This window comes from Ochotona curzoniae, unplaced genomic scaffold, assembly GCF_017591425.1.
Source record: "Ochotona curzoniae isolate NIBS_2020 unplaced genomic scaffold, NIBS_Ocur_1.0 contig_3332, whole genome shotgun sequence".
Classification (NCBI taxonomy): Eukaryota; Metazoa; Chordata; class Mammalia; order Lagomorpha; family Ochotonidae; genus Ochotona; species Ochotona curzoniae.
In genome coordinates, this window is record NW_024465816.1 from 5,314,675 (window position 1) to 5,332,499 (window position 17,825).

Sequence of the window (17,825 nt, forward strand, 5' to 3'; positions counted from 1 at the left end):
AGGGGCAGAATCGGCTGACAGCGCTCCAGGGCTGGCACTCGGAGCCAACTGAGGGAGTGGCAGAACAGCTTGCGGGTGGCTACTCACATTTCTCCCCAATATCCCAAGGCTTGGTGTTTTGGATGTGCTCCTCCCCTTGTTTAGCTTGAGGGCAGGGCCATTCTTGGCTGTCTCCAGCAAGGAGAAGGCCTGCGGTGCAGGATTACCTGGGGGTAACCAAGGAAAGTGTGGGGAAGCTGGGGAAGGAGGCCAAGGGGCCAGGTGGTTCTTGCTCTCACGCACTAGGGAGTGCCAAGTGACGTTTTCCTGAGTGTGAGGGAGGAACTCAGGCTTGAAATAACTGCATATTAAAACAACATCTGAAAACCGATACTTGTGGGAAAAGTTATTGTAAGTATTCTTTTATTTAAAATGAAGCTTTCTGGGACAACTATTCCAACAGTAGTGTCAGTAAGTCTTTAGCTAAATAAGGCCCAGCTCTAAAATAACTCTGTTAATTTTAAGTATTGAGAGTTCTTTGTAAAGCACCGCATAAAAACTATATATATTAAAAAAACCCAAAAAATGAAATGTAGAAAAATTATTCTATCTAAGGAATAACTTTGAGAATACCCAAGAACTCACAGAGTTAGTTCTGTAACCTGTGGTCATTCAGAGCACTCCCATATAACCACTTAGGAAATTTACTGCATTGCTCATTCAAAGGAAAGCAAGTGAAGAGACAGTGCTTAACAGACTTCGTGTCCTTGAGATAAATTCCCAGTCCTTGAGGTTATAGGGCTTCATAAAAACGGTCACTGGCCAGGTGATTTCTAAAGTTTAAATTGGACACCCCAAAAGTAACATATAAGATTTACAAGTATTTTATTTTTTGAGAAATTCTGAAAAATGACCAAAAGTGCAGTACATGAAAAAACTGGGTTTTAACAATCTCTGAAAACTTTAAATTCTAGATTTGCTTCTTCTGAAACGACTCTCAAACAATAGAATAAAAACAGTACTTGTGTACGCTACACTGTCAATGTAATGAAATTTGCCACTACAGCCTCCCAGAAAACTCCTTCGTACTTGCTTCTCTGACAGGGTCATTTTTGCTGGCCACCCACAGCCTCTAAGAACAAGGGATCTGCAGTGGAAAGCACACTCAGGTGCTGGTCCTGCCTCCCACGGGCCCCTGCCGCGGGTGGCTTCAGGCGGCCGGCCTCACCGCCGGCTGGCCCGGGCCTCGTGCTTGTCCTTGGTGCGGCGCTTGTGCGGGGGCGAGTGCCTGCTGGAGCTGCGAGAATGCCAGCTGCGCTTATGGGCGTGGCTTCTGTGCTGCTTGGAGTTGGCTTCTTTCTCGTCCTGGTCTTTCGCAGGTTCCTTATTGCCCTCTTTTTGTTCGTGGTCTTGCTCTTTATGGGAGGGCAAGGTATTCTTAATTGTGTTTATTAGAAATCTTTTATTGGTACTAGCAAGAGGACACTTCATCCTGGAGGGGTGGGAGAGAAAAAGAAAAATCATCACTTGAAACAGCTGCCTCCAAGCTGAAGCCACCATCATGCGCACCAATCGATTCTTCTCGCAAAGAATCGGGTTTCCGAGTTTGCTTGGCTTTCCTTGTATGCCACCTAGTGTAAACTCTGAGTATACAGGGGAAAGCAAGACAATTCTGGAGACACTCGCGGGACCTTGCCCAGAGCCTGTAATCTTCTCATATTGGGACCAAATTTCCCAATATGAGAAGGGGAAATCTACCTGTTTGAATATGTAGGAACTGCCCACAGTGCAAACTGACCAACCTAATATTCTCTCCGAAACGCCTGACATGATTACAATCTGTTCCAAATTAAATTTACTGAGGCTTCACGTAAGAGCAAGTAAGTCTTTTCCCAAGAGCAGAAAAGTATACCCTACTGTCTTTTTGGCTTATTTATTCCTGTGGGATTATCTGCTCCTTGATTCTTGTTTAAACTTTCGTTTCTTTGCGAGTCAGAGGCAGAGCTCTCCATTCATGGGTTCACTCCGCAGATGCCATAACAGCTGGGCCAGACCACACTACACTGGAGGACTCCATCTAGGTGTCTCATGCGGTGGCACTGACTCGAGCACTTGATCATCACCTGCGTTCTTCCCGAGTGTGCATTAGCAGGAAGCTGGAGTCGCAGCCGAGCCAGAACCTGAAGCACTCTCACACGGGATGGGTGTGACCCAAGCAGCACCAAAGGCCTGCCTCTACAGGAGTTAAATGACTTACTCCAGAAACAGAATATTGTGCAAATGGTCTACAATATGCAGTGATCTTTCTCCTCCAAAAAGCAAAACCCTCATGTGTCTCATCGGACTCTACTGGTCTGCTGGGGAGCACCTCCCCCCACTCACCCCTGGAGTGAATTTGTGTGTGTTGTGTATTTTAGGAGCTTTCTGGTTCAAACTCTCCCAGAAAATCGCCTGTAACTACTGAATTGCCAATCTGCATGCTTATATACATATATACACACACCATACATACATATACATATTTGTGCATTATACTATTTGTTTTTTAGTTATAGTAAATCCTTTTGGATATAAATGAGGAGATGCATTCCTCTTGGTTATAAGCAGTCTGCCACATGATGGGCTATTTTAAGGGCATGCTGATTTCTCCAAATCATACTTCTCAGAGTGGTATTTCATACAGATACATCCTACATGATACTTCAGAATCCATCCAACAGTACTATCCTGCAGGATACCACCTTACCCAGCAGTGCAGCCTCACTCACACAGAAGCATCAGACTAGCTCAGGCAATCAGCAAGGCACTGACCTGGGGAGTGAAAGGCAGGGGTGGGCGCGGGGTGAGGACCAGGAGGAAAGAAAATACTTTGTGCTGCCATTAAGGAGCTCCTGGGCCTACATTTTCATTGTGCCTCCTATACGCCCAGATCAGGAAAATACACTCTAGTTCACGAGGAAAAGCAGCTCAATGAGAAAAGGACAGTGGACGAAGGGCAGCAGAAGCAGTGGCAATGGCCAGAGGTGTTGACAGCCCTGGAATTTCGAAGCCACAGTAAACGAGATGAGGGACAAAGAAAGGCAATGATAGTTGGGAGAATAAATATTCTTGCAGTTCTGGTGGTGGGGGGGTGTTCAAAACCATGGAGCTGCCTGTACCCCTACAGAGCTCTGCTGAGCTTGCAGAAGATGTTTGCCAACCTCATGCTACTGTGGTAGTCCCAAGGTAGAGCCATTCACAGCTGGAGGGACAATGCACAGCGAGCAGTGGCCAAGTTCTCTCTGTAGGGGTCCAGGAGGGGTCTACTGAAATTGGGCACTCAAGTTACTGCATCAGCTTGTGGTAAACCTGGGAACCCTCAGGAAGCGGGCAGACCATGGCTGCTGTGATATTTGCATCATCTATCACTGCTGTCCCAAATGGCATGTGTTGGGTGAGGGGCCTAGGAGGCTATAGGGCGGGGCAAGAGCCTTCCTGTTTGTACCTCATTGTGCCTAGTTGACGCTCAGTTGCATGATTTTATTTTTACTATATATTAGAAAGTTATATTAGCTCAGGGGGAAAGTCATATTTTAAGGTTCCAACAGCATGAATGGATATAAAACTTTAAATATGAGCCTAGTTATAGCTGCTTTAGGAAGTACCCATGACACACTGTCAGATTTCAGACGGATACTGTTTCCATAGTAGACTTAAAAAGGGAAACTAGGGCAGGTACTTAAAGACACTGCTTGGGTTGGAGTCTTGATCCACGCCCTGTTCCAGCTTCTTAGGAAGCAGCAGGTAACGGCCTAAGGACCTGGGCTCCTGCCATCCATGTGGGGTGCTTAGATTGAGCTTGATGTCTAGGTTACAGGTTTTTTGGGTTGGCCCAGCTCTGGTTGGTGCAGGAATTCCAGGAGTAAACCAACAGACGGAAGCTGGATGGACCCTCTGAAACAATACACTTCTCAGCCTCCTTGGCAGTTATGTTTGATGACTAAATTCTGGTCAAAGCATGAAAAATGGACAATGTGGAGTTATACTCTGTGAAGTGCACTGCTTAGGACCCAGTGTTCCTCCAAGTGTTCCACATGTCTCCACTTTTAGCTTGCTATAGAATTGGGCACCGACAATTCTGCCATGGTCGATCATGGGGTCAAGGTCCCAACTTAAGGACTGAAACACAATTTGGTGCCCTGATGATCATATTCTAGCAGCCCTTGACTAGCTACATTTATGTGAAGGATGAATGAACTCCTCTCTCTTTTAAACCCCTTTATTTAGAGTTTTCAGTCACTTGCACTCAAATATAACTGTAGTTCATACGCTGGTTGTCTGACTTTCAAATGAACTGATTAGGCAAAAAGGGAAGCAGTTCTGCTCGCATTGCAATCTGTCAGCCCAGAAGCTGTGCTGGGCTTCAGGGACCACAGGCAGGATTTCAGACTCTCTGATTAAAGAGACCAAGACAGATTTTGGATAGCAATGTAACTTCAACCGTTTCTGCCTGTGAGTAGGCAATGTTGTATAAGATAATTTATGAAAATAAGCCATTTGCTCCCTGCAGTTGTTGGAATCAACTTAGGAAAACAGGAAATTATAAAACAAACCTGCTGAGCAGTCAGGAGAAGGTAAGTGCAATGGGGTTTTTCTGAGTTTCCATTTCTGTCTCCTGCTGAAGGAGGGAGCCTGTTGTATCTAGACTTACAGATAGATGTAGGTCTGCCACTTCTGGCTTCAAAAATATTTTTGTGAATATGAACCATCAAGTACTGATTCTATGAACACTCGCTACCAGGGCTTGCTGGTAGAGCAACATCAACAGCAATGCCATATTTATGAAGCAATTAGCTAGTGCCATGACATCACCGATGTTAGCACATTGCACTTCTATAATCCTCATCCATCTAACAAAGGAACTGACATACTATTTCAAGCTGGTCAGATGTGGAGCTAGACTGGAGTCCGCCCCTGCTGTACTAGCACGGCAGGGGCAGAGGGTGCAGAACAGGGAAAAACAAACAAACAAACAAACAACCTGGGGTCCAACCAGCTAACCAGTGAACAGAGAAGTCAGGGAATAAAGTGCAGGTGGAAAGCTGGTCGGTGTGCCTGCAGCCAAGAGTTCTCTAGCAGAATAGGCACAAGGCAGTACCACCTACGCTGTCAGGTCTGCTAGAGGTGTCTAACCACTCAAGAGCCCAACAGGCAGGGCAAAGATAACCCCCCACACACTTTGACATGTATGAGCTACTCAGGCATTGGGAAATTGTGACTCATGAAAATTATGTTTAAGCTTGGGTGCCATAAGGTTATGCGATACATTTCGATTCATTTCTTTATTCTAAGGCCAAACACATTTCCAAACCAGCAAATAGCAATTTCTCTTTCACTGTATACGTTTCCTTGCCTTATGTTTGTAAGCCTAAAATAATGCCCTACAAAGTGTGAGGCAGAAGTGTGATTCTGTGAAACAAGGGTGCTATTTTTTATCTTGATGATGTGGTTGATTATAACTCATTTTGTTGTTTAATGTCATCACAGCTACCATAACCACCCATTGTGTGGCAGTTTATAATTTGGCAATCAAATGCCTTCCATGTGTGGCGACTTGAGAAGTGCTTGTATAGTGTTATAATCCCCACTACTAACAACCCTTTAATTACTCAGCATAAAACAGTCCTGAGGCTCATGGTGGATATTCAATGCCTTAAAAATAGTTGAGACAGACGTACATGTGTGTGAATGTATAAAACCAGAGAATCATGTACACAGCAACATGCTAGGGATCCTGTATGAGAGTGAGTCCCAGGCTAGCTCTCTCTGGTCCTCTGCTCTCAGAAGGTGGGCAGATGTGCCTCTAAAGCTGATACGTGGCATACACAAGGCTATCCCCCTCGAACTGCTGTTCCCTCAGCCAGGCACATCATTTACACGTATATGCCTCTGACAGCACCAGGGGCAGGGCTCCCTTCATAACTGGGTATGAGAAGAATGTGGAAAGCAGTTCCAGCAGGTTATCAGGCAATAATTCACACAAAAGAGCTGACAGGGATAAGGAGCATTAAGCTACATACACATTCTTTTCTTTTTCTTCTTTTTCTTTTTTTTTAAGATTTATCTTATCTTTATTGGAAAGTCATATATACAGAGAGGAGAGACAGAGACAAAGATATTTCATCTTCTGATTCACTCCCCAAGCAGCTGTAATGGCCGGAGCTGTGCCAAACTGAAGCTAGGAGCCTGGAGCCCCTCTGGGTCTCCCACGCAGGTGCAGGGTCCCAAGGCTTTGGGCCGTCCTCAACTGCTTTCCCAGGCCACAAAGCAGGGAGCTGGATGGGAAGTGGAGCTGCTAGGACTAGAACCAGAGCTCATACGGGATCCCAGTGCTTTCAAGGCAAGGTCCCCAGTTGCCAGGCTACCATGCTGGGCCAGTGCAACATACAAATTCTATCCCCATTAGCAAGCAGCTAGCAGACAACAGTCTTAGCAAACCTCTCTGTGTTCCATGTACCTGGAGTATGAAATGAAGGCTTTGAATCCCAAAACATGAGGGATTTCAGCAAATCTGGAAATTGGCTATGAAACAATTATGCATGAATCTAAAAAAAACCTTATTTTTATTAAAAATCACATTTAAAGATAGGAGAGACAGAGAACATCTTCCATCTGCTGGCTCACCCACCAAATGAACACAGTAGCTAGAGCTGGGCAAATCTCAAACCAGGAGTCAGGAATTTCTTTCAGGGTCTTTCACATGAGTGCAGGGGCCCAAGGACTTGAGCCATCCTCTGCTATATTCCCAGTCCATAGGCAAGGTGTTGCATCACAAGTGGAGCAGCTAGGAGACAAACCAATGGCCATATGGTATGCCAGCACTTGAAGGCGGAGGATTAATATGTTGAGCCGTGGCACCAGCCTCAAATTTCAATAAATTTTTGCACCAAAAATAAACATCTGTTTTAGTTTCATTTTCCCACAGACTTTCTGAAGCACCTTCTTTGCAATATCCTTGAATCACCTGAGGTGAGAGTCCCTACTTGTCCCCCAGCAGTTTCAAAACAGTTACGTAGCATACTCTACCGTGATCAATTGCTCACTGGTCTGTATTCACCAGTAGATTAAAAATTCTACCAAGAGCAAAGTGAACCTTCTTTACTGCTGCCCATGTCCTTTTAGTATACCTAGAGGGACACTGCTGCTGTGGTGTAATGGTTAAAGCTACCCCCTGCAGTGCCAGTATCCCTTATGGACATCAGTTAATATCCTGGCTGCTCCACTTCCAATCCAACTTCCTGCTAATGGCCTGAAAAAGCAGCGCAGGATGGCTCAAGTCCTTGGGACACTGTACCCGTACGGGAGACAGGGAAGAAGCTCTTGGTTCCTAGCTTCGCAGTGGCCTAGCTCTGGCAGAATGAAACAGCAGATGGACGATTTCTCCACCTATAAATCTGCTTTTCAAACAAACAAACAAACAAAAATTTAAAAAATACACCTACTGGCATTTAGTGAATATTTAAAGAAAAAAAAACACTTATATGGAGAAAGACAGAAGTTAATTACTTTCGAATATCCAAAAGATTATTGACATACAATTGAAAAACGAAATAGGTTATTTTTTTCCTCCTTACAAACTGATCTCAAACCAAAACAGAAAAGTATTCAAAAACATCATTCCTTAAAAACAACTACATAGAGAAAATGAAGAACTCAACTCAACTTTTGGGATTTTTGGTACCAAAAGATAAGGCTTTCCAAATACAAGGACAAAGTTCTACAGGCTCAAAACTGTATTGGGCTACAAAGAAACTGAAATGAATGTGACCAGAATCAAAATGGTTTGGTAAACAACAAAGCTGGGCAAATTCCTGTCATATGGGCTAATGTTTCAGATTCCTCAAGGCCTGTGCCAACAGCTTCTGAAGAGATTCTTTTGCTGAAATATAGAGCATTCAATGGTCTTTCTTTATGAAATAAAAAGTTCAGCAATCTCTTTGTGGCACCCTTTCATATATCTCAGTAGGTTATTTCTTATGGAATGGCCCAAGTGAAAAAATGTCACTCACACTGCTGTACTGTAAATTTTCAAGAAAATACAAAGTTTAGCTGCTTGGAAAAACAGACAATAGTCTACTCGTAAGTCTCATTGTCTACTCCTTGAAGAACTTCAAAATGCAGAGGGGACAAAGGGTCTGAGGACACCTGGCCATCTGGTGAGGTTACTTCGATACTGTCGGAGTCATCTGGCCAGGCCAAAGTACAGAGCTGCTCTAGGGTCTGCAGAATAGATCAGCGCCATTCTTCTCAATTAACAGAAATTAATAAAATGCTTTTAAAACTGTGGGCACTTTAAGAATCAAGCACCTCGGTATCTTTCTAAAACTCCCAAGCCCAGGCCACATTCTATAATCATTGATGGTAGGACACAGGCATTGGTTTTGTATTTATCTACCTACCTACCTATCCAAAGTTTTCCAGTTGATTCCAAATTTATTTATTATTTGAAGTTCTCCATTTGATTCTAAATAGCAGATAAATTGGAAGCTAGTGGCTAAAAGTTTCTATTTATACAATTTATTTGAAAATAAATGGAAATTGTGTTGTCTTAGAAGTAGGTTGTCAGGCAAGCCAGCAGTTTTTCCAGAACTCTTTTCAAGGCCTGTATATCTTAAGAGGGATATGCTGGAACAAGAGCTGGGAAGGAAAAAGTCAGGTACCCGAGTCACCAAGCACCCAGAGATTCTTGCTTCCAGAACAACACACACACACACAAAAAGGACAAGGGAGCTGGCATTGTGGTTTATCCCGGTAAGACACTGCTTGCATTCCAAAGCAGAGTGCCAGTTTGAGTCCTGGTTATTGTTTGTGATTTGGTTTCCTGTGACTGTGCCTAGGAAGAGAGCGGAAGAGAGAACGAGGGCTTAAGCACTTGGATCCTTGCCACCCATGTTGGAGGGCCAGGTGGGGTTCAGCATTCCTGGCACTGGCCTGGCCCAGATCTGGTTGTTGCAGCCATTTGGGGAGTGAACCAATGGATGGAAGACATCTCTGTCACTCTGTCTTCAAATAAATAAGCTTTCAAAAAAGGACAAGTCAAAAATGTAAAAATAGGAAAATATAGATGAGCTTTTTATTTTTCATTCAATAGGTTTCCCATATGGTTGATTTACTTTTTTTTTTAAAGATTTATTTTTATTATTTTTTTATTGGAAAGTCAGATATACAGAGAGGAGGAGAGACTGAGAGAAACATCCTCCATCCCTGGTTCACTCTCTAAATGGCTGCAATGGTTGGAATGAGCCAGAGCTGAACTGCTCTGAAGCCAGGTTTTTCATTTGGGTACAGTTTCAAGACCTCCAGCCATCCTCCGCTGCCTTCCCAGGCCACAAGCAGGGAGCTGGATGGGAAATGGAGCAGACAGAACATAATCACTGCCCATGTAGGATGTTGCACTTGCAAGGGGGAGGATCAGACAACTGAGCCATTGTGCCAGGTCCTATCAATTTTAACTTTAATGAATTACTAAATACTTGCTCAGTTCTAATACTTGCACTGCTGGTTAAAACTCATATAAACTAAATGTCTTCAGAATTTTTAGAATGTAAGGACTGCAAGACCAAAATGCATATTAACCATAGTTATAGTAGAAAAACAACCACCATGCCAAGAGAAAGCCTCATTTCATAAGCGAAGGTGATCGTAAACTTCACATCCTGCTTCCCCACAGGATCTCTTTCTTATCATAAATTTGAAGTATGTGACACTGCCTGCTATAGTTTACTCCCTTGACAATCGGGAAAGAGGCTGTTAGTGTTCCCCCTTCTATAGCTACAGTGTTCTGGCCTAGCAGGTAGATATACAGGAGACTAAATTCTGGCCAACCCAGTATACATGGAAATGGTACAGACAGCTCTGGCAAATATTCATAAAGGGAAGAAGTATGTCCCTTTTTCTTTGTCTTTTGTGCTAGCTGAAATGTATACTACTACATTAAGCCATGTAGAAACAGTTATGCCCTATGGTTGGGAAATCTGGACAAATGGAAGGGGACTGGATCCACAGGAACTTTGCTTAACTACCAACCTAACTGGGATGACACCCAAAAAACAACTCCTCCCCCTGACTCCTCCCTTCTTGTCCCACTCCACAAGTCTTCCCGGGGGGGGGGGGGTTGCAGAACACACTCGCTCCTGTACCACCATAAAGTTGCACTAAGCTAATAAGTGCTACTAAGGCTGTTGGTACAAAGGATTTCTATCTGCACAGCTGCCTAGAAACAAACGGTCCCCTGGCACGCTCCTCACGTAGCAAAGGCCATGATGGTTACTGTCTTACTCACCGTCAGAACATCTTTAGTCATGGTTTGGGTCCATTCTGATTTTTTCATATGAAGTATCATTAGATCATATTAATGAGTATTGCTAATCTTGCCTTATACCCAAAACCTTAGCACCAAATCTCTAATTAAGTTCATATAAATCTGATTTACATTGGTAGAGACACTTCTATTCTGTAAAGGGATGAATTAGCTATTATTTTTGAATTGAATGCTAGGAACCAGGCCACATGTTTTCCATACATAGTATCTCACTCAATTTTCACAAGCACCCTTCCATGAGGTACGTATTTTACTAAATCGAAGATGATTCTGTATGTTACTTCAGACTAACTCAATTACACTGTATTATTTAGTCTCATGAAATATTTTCATTTATAAACACATTAGAATGAATTTCTAAAAACTAGCATTAATACCATATCACATCTAAAAACATATTTCATGTCTTCTTATGTTAGTGTGGATGCAGATCCAAACAAGCTACACATTTTGCTTGATGTGCTTCAAATTTATTAATTCATACGATATATTTTATTTTCTTCCTGTAATTCACCTGCTGAAGAACTGCATTATGTTCTTGTTCTGTGGAATTCCTTACACTTACTATCTTTGTGGCTTTGGCCCTATAATGTCATTTGCTACATTGTTCTGTCCTTTATTTCTTGCAGTTAATTATTCTAATTGGGAACTTGATTAGATTCAGGCTGACTTTTTCTTTCACAAGGATGTTTCAAGGATCTTAGTGCATCTTTCTGTGATACAAAGATTGGTGTATTCAGTCAGCTGGCACATTTATCACAACATTTCCTATCAACCTGTCACCTTATGGATGGAGCAGCCATTGATGTTTTTTACCTAGATTCAATCTACCATTAGGGGTAGTAAAATGATGTTATTCCCAAATCAGTTTTGCTGAGGCATAATTTATGCAGAATAAAATATATCCTTTAAGTGAGTACTTTCGTGGGCTTTGACAAACTTATGAAGTCAGGTGGCTACCACAGCAGTCAAGATGCAGCACATCCTGCAGTCACCCCAGATCTTGGCAAGCCAATGACCTGCTTTCTGTGCCTACAGTCTCCGATTTGTGGATCATACAGTGTGCACTGTTTTGGGTCTGGCTCCCTTCGATTGTTATTTCAGCACCACACTTACAATGACATAACTACTATTTGTTTAACCATTCACCAACTGATAGGCATTTCGGTTGTTCCCAGTTTAGTGCTATTCTGGAAATATCTGCTATGAACATTACTGCCCAGATTTTTCTTTTGGTTGTGGATTTAAGTTTTGAATTCTAATTTGTAAAAAGGAGCATTATGAATGGTGAGTCTATATTTACAAGAAATTGTCACTTTTCAAAGAGGTTGTAGGATTTAGCATTTTTCCATCAACAACATATGGATTCTAATTGTTCCATATCCTCATTTTTATTTTTTCAGTACTATTTAAAATAGTTTTCATCATTCTAATGTGTGTATAGTAGTAAACTAATCCTGATTCACTATTTAATTATAAGGTACACGTACACACACACACATCTAAAATCATTACAGAAGGGTACTACAAGAAGTCTGTGGAAAAAAGAATTAAAAGATAAGTTGCATAAGACGCATAAAAATGTGAAGAGCACCATGCAGTAATACTGCACTTTCCATGAACTGTTTGAAAACCCACCGTATTTGTGGAATGTAAATATAATTACTAGAGTACTGGAAAAAATGGTAAAATTAGTTTTTAAGGTTAAGTATTTCTTTCATAGTTATTTTTTAAAACTAAGGTGGAGGGCCCGGCACAACAGCATAGTAGTGGCTAAAGTCCTAGCTTTGCATGCGCCGGGATCCCATATGGGTCTGGGTCTAGTCCTGGCAGCTCCACTTCCCATCCAGCTCCCTGCCTGTGGCCTGGGAAAGCAGTCGAGGATGGCCAAGGCCTTGGGACCCTGCACCTGCATGGGAGACAGGGAAGAGGCTCTAGGTTCGTGGCTTCGGATTGGCTCAGCTCCAGCCATTGTGGCTGCTTGGGGAGTGAACCATCAGACAGAAGATCTTCCTCTCTGTCTCTCCTCCTCTTTGTATATCTGCCTTTCCAATAAAAATAAAGAAATCTTTAAAAAACAAAAACAAACAAACAAAAAACTAGGCTGGAGTTAAAGAGAGAAAGTCTTTGATCTATTGGTTCACCTTCTCAAATGGTCACAATGGCTGGAGCTGGGGCATGCAGAAGCAGTATCCAGGAGCTTCTTCCGGGTCTCCCGTGTAGATGCAGGGACCTAAGCAGCTGGGCCTCCACTGCTTTCCCAGGCACATTAGCAGGGGACAGAACTGAAAGTGGAGCATCCAGGACTTGAACCAGAATCTATAAGAAATGCCAGCACTGCAGACCGTGGCTTAACCCATTATAACAAAGCATTAGCCTCTCTATTATTTACTAAATATTAGCAAGCCCTACTTTCTGTGTAACAGAAAAAGTAAACTTCAGTTGTACATGCTGAACTACGTAGTAAAACTATATAATCAAATTTCTAAAATAAAACTTTATCTAAGGACTACAAAAAAACCAGAAACTCCTAAATACAAATAAACTACTGCTCTTACACAGAGGTCTTTAGGTCTGATGGTGTCTGTGAACCAGAGCGATGCTAAACCCAACATTCTCCATACTCAGTCCCTCGTCTACCTCTCCACGCTAGCTGAGCTCCTCAGCCATGTCCTTACTGCACACTGACCTGTGTGTAGCTGGTCTCCTTTGCGGCTGACATTTTACACCCTCCAGCTGCTAAGAATTCACATATTTTCTACTCCAGCAAGGTTTATACTTAATGTTCAAGTTTAAACAACTTACCAACCCATGGGTCCCATTGTTTCTGCTCTAGTTTTTCCACGTTTTGCTTCCTTAAGAAGTTCTTCTATTGCTTTCCTGATGGGAAAAAGGAAGAGATTTGAAAGGCTTCACCACATTTAAATTCCTGAAAATCACCTCACTCTAGATACAAGGTCTTGGGAAAGGGAGTGAATTTCAAAACATCATTATGGGGCAAGTTTTTTTTTAACTGCTTCAAAGTTTTGAACACAAAATGTAATAATAAACTTTATATGACGAGAATAACCACAGAAAAGGAAATGAAACAAAAAATAAGGACAATATAGAAAAATGTACAATTTGAGACCATTAAATCATATATCCTTAATATTCACATATGACTCCTATTTCATTTTTAAGTGGAAAAACAATAGAAGACATGAATGGCCAAATGTGTTATGTACTGAACAAGACTGAACTCATGCAACTGCTTAAACTTCCATTTCTGTTGTAAATTAATAAAGGGTAGAGATTTGATCTAGTCTCGGAGAGGTGGTCCTGGCTGCAGGTCTTTAGGTCACCGGGGACTTGTCCTCAGAAGGTAGCTCTTGAGATGCTTGATTCTTTAAGCCACATTCACCCAACTTCTTTCTCTGCTTCCTAACTTGCCTTGTGGTTGGTACTGCCAGTCCCCACCAGATAAAAAACAGGAATGCCACATTCTAAATTGTGAACTTTCGAAATGCAATTCAAACATTTCCTCCCCAAGATGCTCCTTTAGGACATCTTAAAAAGCGAACAGACTATATTTAAAATGTACAATTCCACTATTTTTCAAAGAAATATCAACTAAAAATAATGTCTGTTGACTCCCCAATTATACTTTATCTTAACAAAATATTTGAGTACTCAAAGTTATATGTAGAAGGATGCTCATTAAACAACCTGTTAACAATTAGATTACAGGGCCCGGGGCGACGGCGCAGTGGTTAAGGTCCTCGACTTGCATGCCCGGGATCCCATATGGGCACCGGTTCTAATCCCGGTGGCCCTGCTTCCCATCCAGCTCCCTGCCTGTGGCCCGGGAAAGCAGTGGAGGACGGCCCAAAGCTTTGGGATCCTGCACCCGTGTGGGAGACCCGGAAGAAGCTCCTGGCTTCAGATCGGCATAGCATTGGCTGTTGTACTCACTTGGGGAGTGAATCATAGAACAGAAGATCTTCCTCTCTGTCTCTCCTCTCTTTATATCCACCTTTCCAATAAAAATAAATCTTTAAAAAAAAACAATTAGATTACAGAACTTTTAAGTGATTACTAATAGAAGATTGGTTAGCTAAATCCTTGCCTATCCACAAAAGTGTAAGATTACAAAATAGTCAAAATGAAGATGAATGCTTGGACAGAAAGACGTTCATAATATATTTAGAACTTAGAGCTTGTTACAAAACAGCACATACAGAGAAATCTTACTTTAAATTGATTTAATGTATACATTGTATGAAAAACATCTGGAGGGATTTTATCAAAATGGTTAAGATGAGTTTAGGTGCAATTTTTTTCCCCCATTTGTTTCATCAGCCTGAGGACAAGAGTTGGGGAGTCTATTCCAGGTCTCCCACATGGCTAGCAGGGACTCAACTACCACCTGCTGCCTCTGAGTGTCTCCTTCCCAGGCAGCTGGAATGGGGGAACAGAGCCAGGACTCAGACCCAGGCTAGCAGCCCAACAGGCATCTTAATCTGCAGTTTTTTTAAACAGCTGTAAAAGAAATCCAGAAAGCTTATTATCAGTAATATTCTACAACATTACTATGTGTAAGTTGCTGCACATTACTGATATTTTCTGACTATTCCACTACTTTCTTGACCTTCAACAAATATATCTGCTTGCTTTTTTTATAACACATATAGATTTATACCCTGTTACTGAGCTCTTGAAAATTGTCTTTGCAATTTGGACAGCTTCAGGCCCCTCCTGGGAGAGCCTGTTGGCTGGCTCGATGAAGCAGTAAGGCGCTTGTCCGTCTACCGCAGCGTGCACCTTCTTGGCCCTGGGCTCACTCCAGCAGACCACGTTTCACAGCCAGCCTTAGGATACCACAGACACATGGATCTGATGACTGCTAGTATCCTTCTTTCAGTTCTTTAAAACAACGCTGTGCTCTGCTGACAGCATCTGGAGACTTTGCCTCACACAGTAGATCCTGAAGATGTTTTTCCTTTCTTGTACTATAAAACATTGTGTTTTACAAATTTTTCAAGATTTATTTTTATTGGAAAGTCAGATATACAGAGAGGAGGAGAGAAGAGAGGAAGATCTTCCTCCTGTTGATTCACTCCCTAAGTGGCTGCCACAGATGAAACAAAGCCGATCCAAAGCCAGGAGCCAAGAACTTCTTCTGGGTCACCCACGTGGGTGCAGGGTCCCAAGGCGCTGGGCCATGCTCGACTGCCTTCCCAGGCCACAAGCAGCGAGCTGGATGGAAAGCAGGACCACCGGGATTAGGACTGGAGTGCATATGGGATCCCAGCGTGTGCAAGGTGAGGACTTTAGCTGCTAGGCTACCGTGCTGGGCCCTGTTTTATAGATATTTTAAGTAAAAAAAGTTAAAGGGCACAGACAGTCTAAATATTCCTTTCCCTCCCACAAAATAATATGGTAGTTTCTAAGTAAAAACAGACTAATCATACTTAAAGCCATCATGTGCTTGCCTCAAAGGGAATGATTAAAAATCACCAACAAAATTGTTTGGTTAGTTTGTCCTACGAACAAAATATGTATCCAGGAGAAAAAAACTAGGATGCATTTTTACATGAAGCAGTGCTGAAATGTCTGTCTACCTCTCTGGGCCAGAATACAAGAACCTATTCGGACCAGAAGAGAGTCCTAATGATGTGCATCTGCAGAAGCTCCCAAAGGCCCTGAAGGCACTGGATGCTGATTCTTAGTTTCGATTTCACTTGAAACTGTCTCCAGCACTGTTATTAACTTTACCTAACACAAGGAAGGAAGCCTTCTGAGTTAGAAGCACAAACAACAAGAAAAGAAGGTACTTGTAGGAGAAAGACTGCCCAAGGTGAAACAGATTTCCCAGAGATCAAGCATCCTTCCAGGAGAGGCAGAGTGGGTGGGGACAGACACAGCCAGTGCGTCCCGTTGGAGAACGTGCAGAGCTGTAGCTGAACCTAGAACCAGAACGCACTGTCCGCTTTCTGTGCTTGGGACATAGCCAGATTAATCGAACGGCTGTTAGTGGTTTATCAACAGCAAATGACGTTATAGAGATTTAAGCTCTGGAAATATCCTTTCTGAAATAATTCCATGGCTATTAGCACTTGTTCAAGATGAGAGAAGTGACTAATTTGTCTAAAGTAACACCACAAATCAGGGAACAGAAAGGGAAGAACAAAGGAAAAACACTCAACCACTTCTTTTCAAAAGATGAATTATTTGAGAGGCACAGAGTCAGGCAGAGGGTTCCCTTTTGCTGGTTCACTCCCCGGGGTGAGACCTAAGCCAGGAGCTGGGAACTCCATTCAGCTCCCCCATAATGTGGAGGGAATGCAAGCACCTGAGCCACCACTGCTGCCTTGTAGGGTTTGAGTTAGCAGGAAGCTGGTCCCAAGTCACAGTGGGGGAGAACTCAAGTCTGCTGGGCCAAATGCCTGCTACACCAACCCATGTTTTTAAGGCTATGTACCCTCTGGTCTTTACCACACTGTTTCTTCCATAAGCATCCACAGTTTCTTCCTAGAAAAACTGTTGTAACACTAAAAGGCAAATAAATAAAATGAATAAGGGGGAAAGGAGCCTAACAGAACTTCCACTGCTTTTGTATTCATTCACAGAAAACCAGTGAAAAATGCAGACATGAAGGAGGACTGCTGCTTCCTGTTTTGGTTTGAGAATGTTGAGCATTCCCTACTACCCACCTGTTAATTCTCCAGCATAAGCTTCTTTGCAGGTTTAATTAACCGAGGAAAACCATTTCTAGCAGTCATATATTCTAACCCGGAAACCATATCCCCACCTTCAAAGCAAAGGGGCAAAGGCTGGATAAGTCCCCCATGATCGTACCCTCTGGAACTCTTGCTAAAGAACTTTTGGATAAGGAAATAGTTCTCAAAGACACTAAATATTTAAGTTATCAAAGGTTATGTACAGCATGTTAATGTGCATGAAACAAGATATAAACTGCAATTAAGCTATAGGAAATGGAAATAAGGAATATAAATACACACAGAACTTAAACATTTAAAAATTGAGACAAATTTACTTCTCAGTACACTGTGACTTGGCTCCTTTAAACACTTTACAGGTTTCTTTGTAAAAAAAAAAAATGTATATTAGAATATCAAGTTCAAGGAATGAACACCAAGAAAGCTAGATCATTAAAGCAGACAGTTTTATGGGCACAGGCACAAACTACAATCAATTTCCAATGTGTATTATCTGCAGCCAATTTCCCATCTTAGTTTGGCTTCCTCAGGCCTTCCTACTCATTCCATTAACCAGCTGGCACATGCTTAAGGAATGTCAACTGATCATAATAGCAGTTTAAATAAAACCCAAGTGGGGATGCAAAGCTGGTGCAAAGCCATCTTAAATCTAAAGCCAAAGAAATTAGTTTTATTCACTTACATGAGTTAAATAACTATGCTGGAATATAGAAAAAGCACCAAGAAATCCAGTCAATGACCACGAAGTACTAGAACTGAAGGGC

The 17,825-nt window shown here is 42.3% G+C and overlaps 1 protein-coding gene across 1 annotated transcript in view; it reads right to left on the reverse strand.

Moving 5' to 3' along the window:
* Nucleotides 1–847: 847 nt before the first annotated feature.
* Nucleotides 848–17,825, reverse strand: part of LOC121156250 (protein POLR1D-like) — a 41,984-nt gene continuing 25,006 nt past the window's right edge. Inside the window, exons 2-3 of the mRNA XM_040979855.1 lie at nt 13,145–13,219; nt 848–1,471 (exon numbers count right to left, since the gene is read on the reverse strand). Coding sequence (XP_040835789.1) covers nt 1,204–1,471; nt 13,145–13,219 — 343 coding nt within the window. The 3' untranslated portion in view covers nt 848–1,203. The remainder of the gene's footprint in view (nt 1,472–13,144; nt 13,220–17,825) is intronic.